Source organism: Lethenteron reissneri, chromosome 15 (assembly GCF_015708825.2).
Source record: "Lethenteron reissneri isolate LAM-NWPU_2019-01 chromosome 15, ASM1570882v1, whole genome shotgun sequence".
NCBI lineage: Eukaryota > Metazoa > Chordata > Hyperoartia > Petromyzontiformes > Petromyzontidae > Lethenteron > Lethenteron reissneri.
The window spans coordinates 8,045,237-8,060,778 of NC_083793.1; the positions used below are offsets into that span (position 1 = coordinate 8,045,237).

At 44.1% G+C, this 15,542-nt stretch overlaps 2 protein-coding genes across 3 annotated transcripts in view; one reads left to right on the forward strand and one right to left on the reverse strand.

Moving 5' to 3' along the window:
• Nucleotides 1-2,952, reverse strand: part of LOC133342659 (uncharacterized) — a 30,149-nt gene extending 27,197 nt beyond the window's left edge. The window contains exons 1-2 of one of the 2 annotated variants that reach the window (XM_061551966.1): nucleotides 2,843-2,952; nucleotides 903-980 (exon numbers count right to left, since the gene is read on the reverse strand). In XM_061551966.1, coding sequence (XP_061407950.1) covers nucleotides 903-975 — 73 coding nt within the window. In that variant the 5' untranslated portion in view covers nucleotides 976-980; nucleotides 2,843-2,952. Of the gene's footprint in view, nucleotides 1-902; nucleotides 981-2,423; nucleotides 2,572-2,842 lie in introns of those variants that run through there. The other variant, XM_061551967.1, reaches the window with a different exon arrangement.
• On the forward strand, nucleotides 2,679-13,786 carry TAMM41 (TAM41 mitochondrial translocator assembly and maintenance homolog). The gene is made up of 8 exons (XM_061551968.1): nucleotides 2,679-2,929; nucleotides 7,147-7,329; nucleotides 8,836-8,928; nucleotides 9,036-9,186; nucleotides 9,707-9,852; nucleotides 11,014-11,179; nucleotides 12,808-12,870; nucleotides 12,954-13,786. Exons 1-8 carry the CDS (start codon nucleotides 2,795-2,797, stop codon nucleotides 13,028-13,030), a joined length of 1,014 nt encoding a protein of 337 aa, XP_061407952.1. The 5' UTR covers nucleotides 2,679-2,794; the 3' UTR covers nucleotides 13,031-13,786.
• Nucleotides 13,787-15,542: the final 1,756 nt, after the last annotated feature.

Sequence of the window (15,542 nt, forward strand, 5' to 3'; positions counted from 1 at the left end):
CGCAGTATGTTCAATGTGACCCTGGAAAGTGAGTTAAGAGTTTATGATGACCCCAAGGTAATTTATTTGATCAACCTGTTCAATTTGTTTGTTTTCCAGCGTACATAGTTAAGGAAAAGTTGCCGGTTGCCTTTTCCCTGGAGGTAAAAAAAAAAAAATCACTTTTGATGTATTGGCATTTAAAACCAGCTTAAGTGGGATTAGTTGAAAGGTATTAAAATCGCTTTGTAATATCCTGTGCAAATCTTCAGTGGAGTGGCCAGCAACCATCGAAACAATGTCATCCATGCTGGTCAGTGCGTGTTGAAGATGGGGAGGATCTACGTGGTAAATTACAATGGATTTTGCTGGGCGATTCGAGCGTAGGCTTTTTTAGTGATGCAGTATACAATACATCATCTCAGGCATACACCTGAATTACGAAGGATGCAATAATGCATCAACTCGATTAATATCACTTAAGCAACTGATACATGCATAAAATAACGTGTAGTGAATGTTTTTTATTGGTACATGTTGCAATTGGTACACGTTGCAAAACTTTAACCATGCAGCCACGAGTGGCAACTACATTCACCAAAATGTACAAATTATTCTTCAATTTAAGCACGACTTTGAATCATGGCAATATATCGAATATTTTGGGAGAGGGGGGGGGGGATTACATCGAATATCTGTAGAGGAAACAATGACATTCTTATCCATCACCTACATCATAAAATGTTTCTATGCCGGTTTGCAAAGGACTGTGGCATCAGAATAAAGAGTGACAATTACCGAAAATAAACATTGCAGGAACATGATCGTGATCATATCTAAAGCAACATCTTTAAACGAGCCCGTGCTCTTTGCAGTGGCATCTGATACAGCTCAAAGCAAGTGTAGTATTGACGAAAGCTTACCGTGCAATCGCCTGTGAACAATTTTCAGCACTCTGTGTGCAGTTGGGCATTTCATGAATGATGTCACGAACATGACGCCTGGGTTTTGAAGGCATGGAGGGGGGGGAGTTCATGTTAGGAGGCATGCCAAAAAACAGATGTGTATTCAATCTGCCAGGTGACAAATCGGAATGATGACTTAAAGCTTTCGTGATTGCAGGAATGAATATTTTTGGGTCATTCGGTAAAGTAACGTAGATAGGTTCAAAGAAAATAACAAAAAAACTACGTTTTGATCGCAACACAAGCGGGCGTCATCTTCCTGATCCCGCACGCTTGTGTTGCGATCGAAAAGTCGTAGTTTTTTGTATTTTCTTTGAAACTATCCACGTGACTTTACCGAAAGACCCAAGAATATAAATCGGAATGATGTAAAGCTTCCATTGACCAAATTCGATGACATCGATGGCTATCAGTGACTGGCCCATGATTGTCATTTTGTCCTCAAATGAGAGCTATTATGAGCATCTGCAACGCAAGACAATTGTGCTGTTAATTCACTGGGACCATGGCACAGGGATCGATCCACTGCTGCATGGAAACCTTCATCCGACGCGGTACAGATCGTGGGAATCAATGACTTCACCACGCTGGTTAACGCGAGTTGGTAAAGCCAAGGAGCGTAGCAGATGTGAGCTTAGTACAGCAGAATTAAGTTACATTTCGATTTAAAGCTTTCGTGACTGCAGGTATTCATCTTCTTGGTTCTTTCGGTAAAGTCACGTAGAAGGGAAATAATACAATAATTAAAATAAAACATAATAAAATACATTGTAAATAGTATTTTTTTAAAATAAAACATAAAATACATTGTAAATACATTGTATTTTATTATGTTTTATTTTTTAATACATTGTATTTTATTGTTTTATTTGTTTAATACATTGTATTTTATTGTTTAATTTTTTAATAAAAATAAAACATAATAAAATACAATGTATTTACAATGTATTTTATAATGTTTTATTATTTCCCTTCCACGTGACTTTACCGAAAGAACCAAGAACAGAATTAAGTTGCTGAACTGCCCCCTATTCTGCGCATCACGTAGCATCGCAGCCTATATCAGCTGTTATGCATGCAGCCACTTATTCCAGCACGACCCAGGCTCACCCCATGCTTAGCATACGTCTACAGCACCGTACAAAAATGAAAACACGCACAACAAAGTGCAACAGTTCTAGATTTGAAGCTTCCGTGACTGCAAAGATTCATATTTAGTTTTTTTTCGGTATTTTTTATTATTTACTTTTACCTACGTGACTTTACCGAAAAAACCGAAGAGTATAAAACACTTCAAAACTTTCAAGCGTCTTAACAATTCGTTATCTCGGTCAAGGCGACCTTCCCCAAGCGTGCAGGCACCACGCGCTTGCTCCAAGTGACAACCACGTGCGAACCACGTGGCGTGCTACTCGGCAGCGGCAACCACCGTCCCACCACATCCCTCAAATGCGAGACAGCACATCGACAACGCCTTGCCTTGTGAGAGAAAGTTGATTGTAATGAGTGACTGCCCCCCACTCCACCCAAAACACGAACTCGTCGCAATTTTCGACGAAACTCGCGGACTCCGAACACAAAATCCACCCGCGCTACCACGAAAACAGCCCTCGCACCATTTGCATTCCGTACAGCGGATAAGCGCGCGCGCGCCGCGTCTGCGCTTCCCATTGGACGGCCGCCGCCGTAAAGGCGATCGTGATTGGTCGGTCGCGCGTGCGGGCTACGGTTTTTGTAAGCGGCGCAGCGGTGGCGAATTGCGCGGTGAAGGTTTGTCGGAGCGTGGAAGTTGCCAGGTCGTGAGGTCGTGAGGTCGTGAGGTCATTAGGTCGTGAGGTCGTGAGGTCGCGATGTCGTTGTCCTTGAGCGGCGGCGTCTACCGCAGGATCTTGACCCACCTGCCCCACGAGGTGAGCTTCGCAGTCGCCTACGGCTCGGGCGTCTTCCAGCAGCGGGGCCGCACCGCAGATGCCGCCTCGCCGCCGGTGAGTGACGAGACGACCACACACACACACACACAGCCTCGCATTAACACACAGCTCGCATTAACACACAGCCTCGCATTAACACACAGAGCCTCGCATTAACACACACAGAGCCTCGCATTAACACACACACAGCCTCGCATTAACACACACAGCTCGCATTAACACACACACAGCTCGCATTAACACACACACAGCTCGCATTAACACACACAGCTCGCATTAACACACACAGCTCGCATTAACACAGCTCGCATTAAGACACAGCTCGCATTAACACACAGCTCGCATCAACACACACACAGCTCGCATTAACACACACACAGCTCGCATTAACACACACACAGCCTCGCATTAACACACACACAGCTCGCATTAACACACAGCCTCGCATTAACACACACAGCTCGCATTAACACACACAGCTCGCATTAACACACACAGCTCGCATTAACACACACACAGCTCGCATTAACACACACAGCTCGCATTAACACACACACAGCTCGCATTAACACACACAGCACGCATTAAAACACAGCTCGCATTAACACACAGCTCGCATTAACACACAGCCTCGCATTAACACACAGCCTCGCATTAACACACAGCCTCGCATTAACACACAGCTCGCATTAACACACAGCTCGCATTAACACACACACAGCTCGCATTAACACACACACAGCTCGCATTAACACACACAGCTCGCATTAACACACACCTCGCATTAACACACACCTCGCATTAACACACACACAGCTCGCATTAACACACACAGCTCGCATTAACACACAGCTCGCATTAACACACACAGCCTCGCATTAACACACACACAGCTAGCATTAACACACACACAGCTCGCATTAACACACACACAGCTCGCATTAACACACAGCTCGCATTAACATACACACCTCGCATTAACATACACACAGCTCGCATTAACACACACAGCTCGCATTAACATACACACACCTCGCATTAACATACACACAGCTCGCATTAACACACACACAGCTCGCATTAACACACACACAGCTCGCATTAACACACACAGCTCGCATTAACACACACACCTCGCATTAACATACACACAGCTCGCATTAACACCAAACAGCTCGCATTAACACACACACACCTCGCATTAACACACACACAGCTTGCATTAACACACACACACAGCTTGCATTAACACACAGCTCGCATTAACATACACACAGCTCGCATTAACAACCACACACAGCTCGCACCAACACACAGCTCGCATTAACACACACAGCTCGCATTAACACACACAGCTCGCATTAACACACACACACAGCTCGCATTAACACACACACACAGCTCGCATTAACACACACACACAGCTCGCATTAACACACACACACAGCTCGCATTAACACACACAGCTCGCATTAACAACCACACACAGCTCGCATTAACACACAGCTCGCATTAACATATACACACACAGCTCGCATTAACACACACACACAGCTCGCACTAACACACAGCTCGCATTAACACACACACACCTCGCATTAACACACAGCTCGCATGAACACACACACAGCTCGCATTAACACACACACACAGCTCGCATTAACACACAGCTCGCATTAACACACACCTCACATTAACACACACACACACAGCTCGCATTAACATACACACACAGCTCGCATTAACACACATCTCGCATTAACATACACACAGCTCGCATTAACACACACAGCTCACATTAACACACAGCTCGCATTAACACACACACAGCTCGCATTAACACACACACAGCTCGCATTAACACACACAGCTCGCATTAACACACAGCTCGCATTAACACACAGCTCGCATTAACACACACAGCTCGCATTAACACACACAGCTCGCATTAACACACACAGCTCGCATTAACACACACACAGCTCGCATTAACACACACAGCTTGCATTAACACACACAGCTCGCATTAACACACACACAGCTCGCATTAACACACACAGCTCGCATTAATGCACACACAGCTCGCATTAACACACAGCTCGCATTAACATTAACACAGCTCGCATTAACACATACACCACCTCGCATTAACACACACACCACCTCGCATTAACACACAGCTCGCATTAACACACACACAGCTCGCATTAACACACACAGATCGCATTAACACACACACACCGCTCGAATTAACACACACACACCGCTCGCATTAACACACACACACCGCTCGCATTAACACACACACAGCTCGCATTAACACTAACACACACAGCTCACATTAACCCCCCCCCCCACACACAGCTCGCATTAACACACACACACAGCTCGCATTAACACACACACAGCTCGCATTAACACACACACCACCTCGCATTAACACACACACAGCTCGCATTAACACACACACCACATCGCATTAACACACACACCACCTCGCATTAACACACACACAGCTCGCATTAACACACACAGCTCGCATTAACACACACACCACCTCGCATTAACACACACACAGCTCGCATTAACACACACACCACATCGCATTAACACACACACCACCTCGCATTAACACACACACAGCTCGCATTAACACACACAGCTCGCATTAACACACACCACCTTGCATTAACACACACACAGCTCGCATTAACACACACAGCTCGCATTAACACACACACAGCTCGCATTAACACACAGCTCGCATTAACACACACAGCTCGCATTAACACACACACGGCTCGCATTAACCCCCCCCCACACACAGCTCGCATTAACACACACACAGCTCGCATTAACACACACACAGCTCGCATTAACACTAACACACACAGCTCGCATTAACACACACACACAGCTCGCATTAACACACACACACAGCTCGCATTAACCCCCCCCCCCCACACACACAGCTCGCATTAACACTAACACACACAGCTCACATTAACCCCCCCCACACACACACAGCTCGCATTAACACACACACAGCTCGCATTAACACTAACACACACAGCTCGCATTAATGAGGCAACGGGGGGACACCGACAGAGAGAGGAGAGAGAAACTGAACTGGGGACGTGGAGACGTTGCGGTGATATTGAGAGACGGTGGCGGGGGGGGCTTTAAGGGACTGCTGGTGACTTGGGAGACACTGGGGTCCTGGGGGGGGGGGGGCAACTGTGGCATTGCTATGTCTGAGTGGTAATGGGGGGGGGGGCACGGAGAGATGTTGAGAGACATTCCGCGTGCAATGGTAACTGGATGGTATTGGTGATAGATACTCTAGTGATCGGCAATTGTTGACACCGTCACACTGGGAATACGCGGAGATTGAAAACAGGGAGGCGAGGTGACACTTGGGGATACTTGAAGGCACCGAGTGACATTGGCGAGAGGCAGTGGGGCCATGTGTGAGAGACTGGGGTGGATACTGAGATGCAATCAAAAGCACCGGGTGGGTAATGGGTTGACTCGTCAACAGTTGGACACATTGAGTGTCAAATAGAGGCAACAGATGTACAATGGGTACCGAGAGAGACACTGTGTGGCATGAGTAGTCGTGGGACACTGTGGCACCAGGGATACAGAGACACTGGGGGATACAATGTGGGTGATGAGGAGCACAGAAGGGGAATATGAGAATGGTGCAGTGGGGACACTGGAGACAAAGAAAGGGGAGATGGCCTCATGGCTTCTGAGCGATGCCGGAATGAAGGTCACACACACACACAAATATGGGGTCCTGGTTACAGGGTTTTAACATGCATAACCTTAGTGCCAGTGTAAACACATTCCTGCGGAGGGAGCTGGTGGGAACGTTGGGTTGCTCGGTCAATGGCCAGGGTCAACGGCGGCGTGGTGTATTCCGCAAATATGCCCGACTGTGAGGGCGGGCACAAGCCGGCGTGAGTAGGTTAAACGTTGAGTTTTATAAGGGCACCACGGGGTGACCAGCCCCTCCCCACCCAGCCCCTCCCCACCCTCCCCTCCCCACCCAGCCCCTCCCCACCCTCCACTCCCCACCTAGCCTCTCCCTCCTCACCCAGCCCCTCCCTGCACGACGGACGGACACAATAATCCCCTGTGGGCTGATGTGACCAGGAGGTTCCTACCAGTATGATTATGAATGCTACTAAATCTCACTTTTGTGTAGAGTTCTTTTGTTTAAAGCTTTAAAGCAGTGGAGCAATGCAATGCCTGTTCTTCCCCAGAACACCATGCTGGATTTTGTGCTGGCGGTGGACAATCCTCTGACTTGGCACACTGCCAACCTGAAGAGCAACCCCAAGCATTACTCGGCTCTGCGCTGGCTGGGACCACGGCAAGTGGTCCACCTGCAGGACAAGTACGGAGCCCACGTCTACTACAACACCCTGGTGCCCTGCGAGGGGCGGGTAAGTCGTCCGTGCTGTAGGACGTAGGGTTGCCGCAGTAAAAAAATTCAAGATACGATGGTGTGTGAAATATCACGATATGACAATTATTTCACCATTGGAACCTCATTTGCCAGTAGCAAAATATGATAATTGGTTTTTTTACCCTTTTATCTGGCAACAAAACTGACACCTTTTTTTTTCCTTGTAAAAAACTAAAAAAATTGTACCCGTAAAAACAACGTTTTTCACTCTAAATCCTTTATATGCGTGGCGGCTAGAGTCCTCTCGTCCTCTGGCTTGAGATGGCTGCCACCTATGGGTCAGATGATTGTCTGCCAGCATTAAGCAATTGGTAATTAAATATTTTTAAAAAATTCCCTAAACAGTGTAAAATTTTGGAATTTTTTTTTTACGAAAATTAATTGTCACGCACAATGAGTCTGTGTGGAAAATGTCAGCTCGATTGGATCACGGGAAGTGGGTTAAAAAACGACCGAAAGATTTGCACGGTCGTAAGCAAGCACGCAAGCAAGCAAGCGACGGCTGCTTGCGTTGTGGCCGAAACGTCGTGAGAATTGTTTTATTATGTTTTATTTTTATTATTTTATTACTCCCCTTCTACGTGACTTTACCGAAAGAACCAAGAAGAAGCGAACTTAATATAAAGGATTTTACAATCTATAAAGCTTATATAAGCTATAATGCACATGTCGTTGGTTTAACAAAAAAAAAACGTAATTACCATTTGATATAAGTAGAATGAGCAATGACAAACAAGATAGAATTGAATTTTGATAAACGGATGATAAGATTAACGCAGATTTTATATTTAAGATGCATCTTAATATTGCGAGAATCCAGGAATCAAGACTATAAAATTATGCTTAAACAAATCGGTCAAGTGCCATTGTAAGGCGGACTGAATTTCTTGATAAACTACAATCTTTGATAAAACTGCACTGCATGAGTGACGTGAAGCCAAGTTTAGCTTTGCCCTCCATCAACCAGTCACGTTTGACCCCCTCAAGTTTATCCAATAAATAAAAACTATATTGTGGGTTATTTTTAATTTTATTGCACATGTTACTCGGGTTTTTCATAATTTTATTTTTTTAAAACATTACTCGAGCTCATGAAATTAGAGAAGTGGTAAGACTGTTTAATATTTGCATGGTGAAAAATCTTGATCACATGTATTGTTGACCTGTGCCGAAGGTCTTGGGGTGTATGTAGCTCATCAATACCATCGGTTTGTGGTTCCTTATGGGTAGAATGAGCTTTTATTCAACTGTTTAGGTAAATGAGTGAAGTCAGTGGTGTGACTTTCAGACAATGGTGTGACTTTCAGGCAATGTAAATAATGCCTCAAAGCAAAGCTAAATATAAAAAGTGCCTGCTTTCAAGCTATACTAGGCCTGCAAGGTCTTGTTTAAGTGGGGAAAAAAACATTGTAATCAAAGTGTTATGTCTTATAAATGCAGGCATCCATGTGACTGATGGTGTTCTTTTTTATATATTTTTCAGACGATAAAATATGGAGTTATAAGCACCAAAAACCTGATCGATGATCTGATTCATTGGAAGACGATGTACATTAGTGGCAGACTTCATAAACCAGTAAGTGGTGCAGTTAAAAAAAAATGTACGAATTTTAAAGGAACTGCCATTATATTTAACGCGTTGTCTTAGTTTGATTCAAAATACGTTTGTAATTGATTCCACAGGTGAAGGTTCTGAAACAAAGCAGTGATAGCCGACTAGAAGCTGCGCTTTTGAGCAACTTGAAGAGTGCCATCAATTGTGCTTTTCTGATGCTGCCCGAGTCCTTCAATGAGGAGGAGTTGTATCTTGCCATAACCAGGCTCTCTTATGCAGGTATGGGAATACTATCACTTAAAAAAAGCCTCATTGAGCCTCGAAGCTCATTTTCAGAAGGGTATTGCATTTGAATGTTTGTCCATTTCCTTTTAAAGGAGTGCTTTTGCTTTTAGGAGAAAATGCCTACCTACCCAGTGAAAGTCTAAGCATATGGGGGAAAACATTAAAAGCCCTTTCGGGATCTAGGGATGAAATGTGCCTTACAGATGGAATTTCTTCTTCTTACAAAGATCGATTTACAAACATTTCCTTGACTGCCAGTTCTTGACCACTTTAGAGCCATGTGGGTTTGGGATTTTGACAAACCTGTGTAACCTACCAACTCTTGCTTGGAATCTTCTGGATTACAGTTGTGTTCCACCATACCCAAGCTCTTCCTTTCAGTTTACATATCGATGAACATTGTATTTTAGAAGAGTGTACATTTTGTCCATAGTTTATTGGCTCTGATATTTTTTTTCTTCCTTCATCAGTGGAATGAGTTAAGTGGTTCTCACCAATATTATTCTTCCTGCAGGCGATTTCCGGATGACTGTGGGAGAGGACAGGTCCAAAGTGGAGAATATCGTCAAGCCGAACGTTGAACACTTTCGCAGGCTCTATGCTCGCCTCCTACACGAGAACCCACACGTGGTCTTCAAGCAGACGCAGGGCAAGCTCGAGGTGCAGTCCGGCACTCCAGTCGCACGCAAATGTTTAGCAGTGGTGTGTGAGCCTCTCTGGTGGGGTTAGCGCGTCTGTCCAATTCAACTGAATTTCAGTTGACCTTGTATCCACACACCCTACAATCGTGGCGTTTATTTTATTACAGGCAGGCCAACAATTTTCTGTTTTGATTCTCTTGTTTTTTTATGTGTGCAGTCATTAGAAACCAGTCTGAGACCAGCAAACTCACTGCACTTGAGATCCCAGTTTTGAGAACCCAAATATCTTGATTACAGCTCGACAAACTCTGTGCTATGACTCGTGCACCACTTAGCCACCTGACTTTAAAGTATTAAAAATGTCCCTGAAACAGCAGGCCTAAGTGTAATGGTAATGTGTGTGATATAACTAATAGACATGATAAATCAATTTAAGTCCGTTTTTTTCCTCTTGTAATCCATTAAATCATGCATCTAGGAATTAAATATTTTCTTTTCATGTTGTGATTCATAATAGATGTATTTTTGGGTCCGATCACACAAGTACAATATGTGTTGTAAACCCTCCTTCACCCAACACAGCCAATTAATAAAGTTGTCACGTAAAAAAATGATTACTGCTGCAGCACACAGGCATGTTCAAGAGTAATCTCACAACTTTTAATAAATTAGTACAATGTTCCGCGATCTGACCCAAAAAATATATTCTGAGTCATAATATTGGTCGCTAAAGCCTACGTGTTAATTAATATTATTCAATATTGCTGAATGTATTATTACAATACAAGATCATAAAAGATGCTGACAGCATAGAGATAAAATTTCGATTTAAAGCTTTCGTGACTGCAGGGATTCATCTTCTTGGTTCTTTCGGTAAAGTCACGTAGAATAGAAATAATAAAATAATAAAAATAAAACATAATAAAATCATTCTCACGACGTTTCGGCCACAACGCAAGCAGCCGTCCTCAGGTGGAGAGCAGGTCTGTCGAGGAGACAGACCTGTCAGACTCTGTCTCCTCGACAGACCTGTTCTCCACCTGAGGACGGCTGCTTGCGTTGTGGCCGAAACGTCGTGAGAATGATTTTATTATGTTTTATCGTTTATTATTTTATTATTTCCAGCATAGAGATTACTCATTGATGATGATGATGTGTCCTGTGTGTGGCTGCGTCACAGCTTGACAAGAGCATGGAGAGCCAGTTCCTACAGCTCATGTCACTGCCGCGCACGCTGCAGCAGCAAGTGACTTTACTTGTGGATCCCCCGGGGAGAAACCGCGACGTGGAGGAGGTGCTCTTGCAGGTGGCGCAGAACCCTGACTGTGGAAGTCTGGTGCTGCAAGGTCTGTCTCGGGTGCACACACTCCAGTCACACCGGCGTGTAATTATAAAGAGTGAATTGGTGGATTTAAAAGAGTCGCTGACCAAATAATGTAGAATGCCTCCTCCAATTTCATTAATAAGCTAAGCAGATAATTGTTTTTTTGTTTTACCCTTCTATCTGGCAACAAAACTGACACCTTTTTTACGAGGAGTCATGTTTGCATAGACCACAATACCCGCAGTCATAATGCAAACAAAAAACATAACTCTGATAATGTATGCACTGTCCTTGAAGTTGATTGGTCCACACCCGAGACAGCTTTCCTTAGAGCCTAGTCTCACATGGGTTGGACCAGATGACGCCAAAAGGCGCACGGTGTCAGTTTTGTTGCCAGATAGAAGGGTAAAAAAATCAATTATCATACTTTTTTACTGGCAAATGAGGTTCCAATGAAGCTAAGCAGAATTGCGCCTGGATAGTGTAATGCCATTGCAGTCAGTAGTGGGCCAGTGCAGCAAAATCAAATGTTATTATGCACCTACCCCCATCTTCACCAACCTTGTAATGGCTCAAGAACCGTAGTGTTATGGAACGTGGTGTTGCGAGGTGAAGAGGGGGAGTGCGATGGGATAAGATGAAGGGAGCCTAATCCATGAACCTGCCCTTCAGCAGATAGCTTGAGGCATCGGTTCTCAAAGAGTAGTCCCCGGTAGTCCGCGACGGTTCTCCATGTGGTCCGCGGGCTGACACAAATACAGGTTGATCCAGAAATAATGGCAATGTTTATACCTTTTGTTTCGGACATTCATTTATATTTTACTTATAATATTTAATTTAGAAATGAAGTTAGGTAAATTATTTTGATTTAACGACCCAAGCCCAAAGATCGAAATGCCCCCTCTAAAACAAAACAAAACCCAAACCTGATAGCCGTGTTCACAAAAAAACTTTTTTATGTTCCGGTAATATGAATCATTTTGATTTACTGGTATTTCAAGTTCAAGTTCAATTATTAGGTATAGCCCTGTGAGACATTCGGCTTTTGAATCGGGTGCAACCGCAACAAACAAAAAACAAAAACATGAACAAAAAAACATCTTAAAGTGAATATGTGACTGAGTGCAAACAGAAAATCCAAGAAAAGACAGCAAAATATTGCTGAAAAAAACACGGTACACCAACACTGTGTGCAAAAATCCCAGTGGGATGCAAGTCAAACAACCAACAACAATCACAAGACAACTTAGATTATTTAGAGATAAGTGAATGCATTTTGTCCCAAGGAGTGGGGGGCTGTATGGTTTGCGGAAATGTTTGCATCGGCTGAGTGGTCCGGGGTCCAAAAACTTTGAGAAACACTGGCTTAAGAGAGAAAAGAACACGGCTCAAAGTTACAAAGTACCTGTAAAAATAATAATTACTTCTCATCTATAGCTTGCATTCCCCTTCACATTGAGCATGTAAGCTCTTTGGATGAGGGACCGTCTGCATCCTCTGCTTGTTTTGGGATTTTTAGGCTAAACTGTAGAGCGCTTTTAAAATGAAAGCATTGCAGAAATAATAATGATGCAACTGTGAGGTGAGAAAGGCTTTGTGAAAGTGAAAATATTTTTTGACCAATCCCTCTTGTTAATTTTAAATTCACAGGCATTGTTCAAATTGTGAAATCTTCCAGTCTATCTCAAAGCATCAAGGGCATTGCAACTGCAGGTAAGTTGTGAAAATTGAGCACAGTCACTATTAAGGCTCTTTTTTGTGTGATGCCCTATTGTAATACAGTGCTGTTTTTACAGGGTTGTTAAAAAGCATTAAATACAGTGCGACAAAATTAGGGAAGATGTTGAAGGGCTTTTCCAACAAAACGAAATGATTCGTTGCAATGACCTCAAGGCACAAGCGCAAGTTTGTAGTTTCTTCAAGAGGTCATCCGTCATGGGTAACATCACCGGAAGAACTTCCCACTGAACAATTTCAATAACTCGCTGAACACTCACGATCTTCTGCAAAACGTTCAAATAGTCAATTGCCAATATTTATCTTGTATAAACGTTGCAATATTTTGTAAGTTTTGTTTTATTATTTTGTACATAAGTCTTGCCACGAATTAAAAAAGAATCATATAATGTGTCTTGACCTGGAAATAATGATGTGCCTCCCTGATTTACTGTTGTGGTTTTGTATATTTTGCATGGTTCATATTCTGTACTTGTATAAAAAGAAGCACATGTTTATTGATCAGCATGCCACGATGAATTCTCATGCTGATGTTTTTGCGTGTTATGTTTCATGGGTGTCAAGTTCTGGTTTTGCCTGATGGGAATAGTGTTTCGAGTGTTTTTGTTTTGGCCAATTTTCTTGGAAAGTTGACAGAACCTCAAGGAAAGTGCCATTGTGACGCATAAAGGATTTTTTTTGTTTTAAGAAAAATTTCCTTCAATGTGCTTTTGCACTTAAACCTGTACATTATATTGTATTTGGGCCTTGCGCGGCACAATGACACCTTTTGACCGTGCTGTATTTGTGAAATGGGAGGTTGAAAATATTGAGACTGTGAACATTGGCGGGCACCACTGCTTTACAATTGTGGGGGTGGACGGGAGCTACATCTCACTGGGAGGGTGTGATGTCAAGAAAAAGGTGGTGGGTGGGATTGTGCATGCGCGGGCAGGGGAGGAAAGACCAGGGGGTGGGTTTGAGGTGACGTTGCAGATGTTAAGTCGGGGGTGGGGAAATCTTGCCGAGGAGACGGAACGCGACACCGATTAATTTCACGTGCAAAGGATACGAATTTCAATCCCCCTCTGAGGGTCTTTAACATTGCTCCATCTGCAATACAGTGCATTACATTTGTTAGGCGCTTTGCGTACATGATGTTTAACAGTACAATTATATGTTAACTTGTATCTTGCTGTTAAAAGTAAGTATCTCGACTCATGCCTCTACATCCAAAGTAGTGTTAGTCCGGTAGCTGTTGCCTATTGTTTGCCTCACAGTATGCCTTCCCTGTGGTGCCTGTGTTGTTGATTGCACATTAAATATACAAATATTTGTCATGTGTGGCCGTCCGCAGTTTGTTTTTGCATAATCTATACCTGAAATGAATATATCTTGCACTGTCTGCATTTAACACACAAATAACCCACTTAAGATAAACACTATCGCAGCATATAGAGACCATTTACATATAAGTTTGAATACGCATTGTTTGATACGGTGCAGTGAACTTATTCATGCTTTGCTAGAAGTACAACATGATGCTGCCAACACTTGATCTTGCTTACATTGGTGGGAGGGTGCATTGATAAGTAGCTGTTCCTACTGTGGACCAGACATTTGTGAGAAGGGGCTCATGCCCAAGTACGAATGCATACGAGTAAATGTGTGGGGCATGTGAATACTGCACTCTGAAGTCTAAACATTCCCCTCTGATTGGATATTATGGCCCCTTATATCGAATTTAATTAGGTTAAACCTCAATATTTAATACAAAGTTAATTCCCCTATAGCTATGCACATAGCATGCAGTACACGATATTGTACAGCAGGTGGCATGGAAGTGCTTTATGTTACATCGCATGCAGTACTTAACACATTCATGCGGAGGGAGTTGGGTTGCTCGGTCAATGGCCAGGGTCAACGGCGGCGTGGTGTATTCCGCAAATATGGCCGACTGTGAGGGCGGGCACAAGCCGGCGTGAGTAGGTTAAACGTTGAGTTTTATAAGGGCACCACGGGGTGACCAGCCCCTCCCCACCCAGCCCCACCCCTCCTACCCTCCCCATCCTCTCCACCCAGCCCCTCCCTCCCCACCCAGCCCCTCCCTGCACGACGGACGGACACAATAATCCCCTGTGGGCTGTGTAACCAAGAGGTTCCTACCAGTATAAGAGCACATGCTGCAGTATATTATTAACACGTGGAGATGGGTATTGTGAGTAACCAATGAGGGTGCGAACAGAAGGAATTGCGAGGAGGTTGACGGTCAAGGATGACGTAACGTCACGGGTTGTGTCAGGGGCTTCGGAGAGCACCTTCGAGAACATGGGCAGGGCCAAGCTGGAGGGAGGAGCTGCCCAAAGGGTTCTTTAGGGGGCCCCCGTGTCAGACGAAGGTTGGGTCGTCGTGGGGAGCCAGGGTAAGGATCGGCTGAAGAGGGGGTCGCGGAGCGGTGTTGGCTGAACCCCCCGCTCCGGGCAGACGAGTGAGAGAGCCCAAAGGGTAGACGAGGGTAGGACACAAATAGTATTCAGTGTCCGGGGTAAAGGGCCAAGATAGAGTGCACCAAGGCCGTAATTATAATAATTATAATATATATTGGGGGGGGCACATCCCCCAATATTCAAATATGCTCAAAATGTCCCTCCCAATATATTGCTATAATA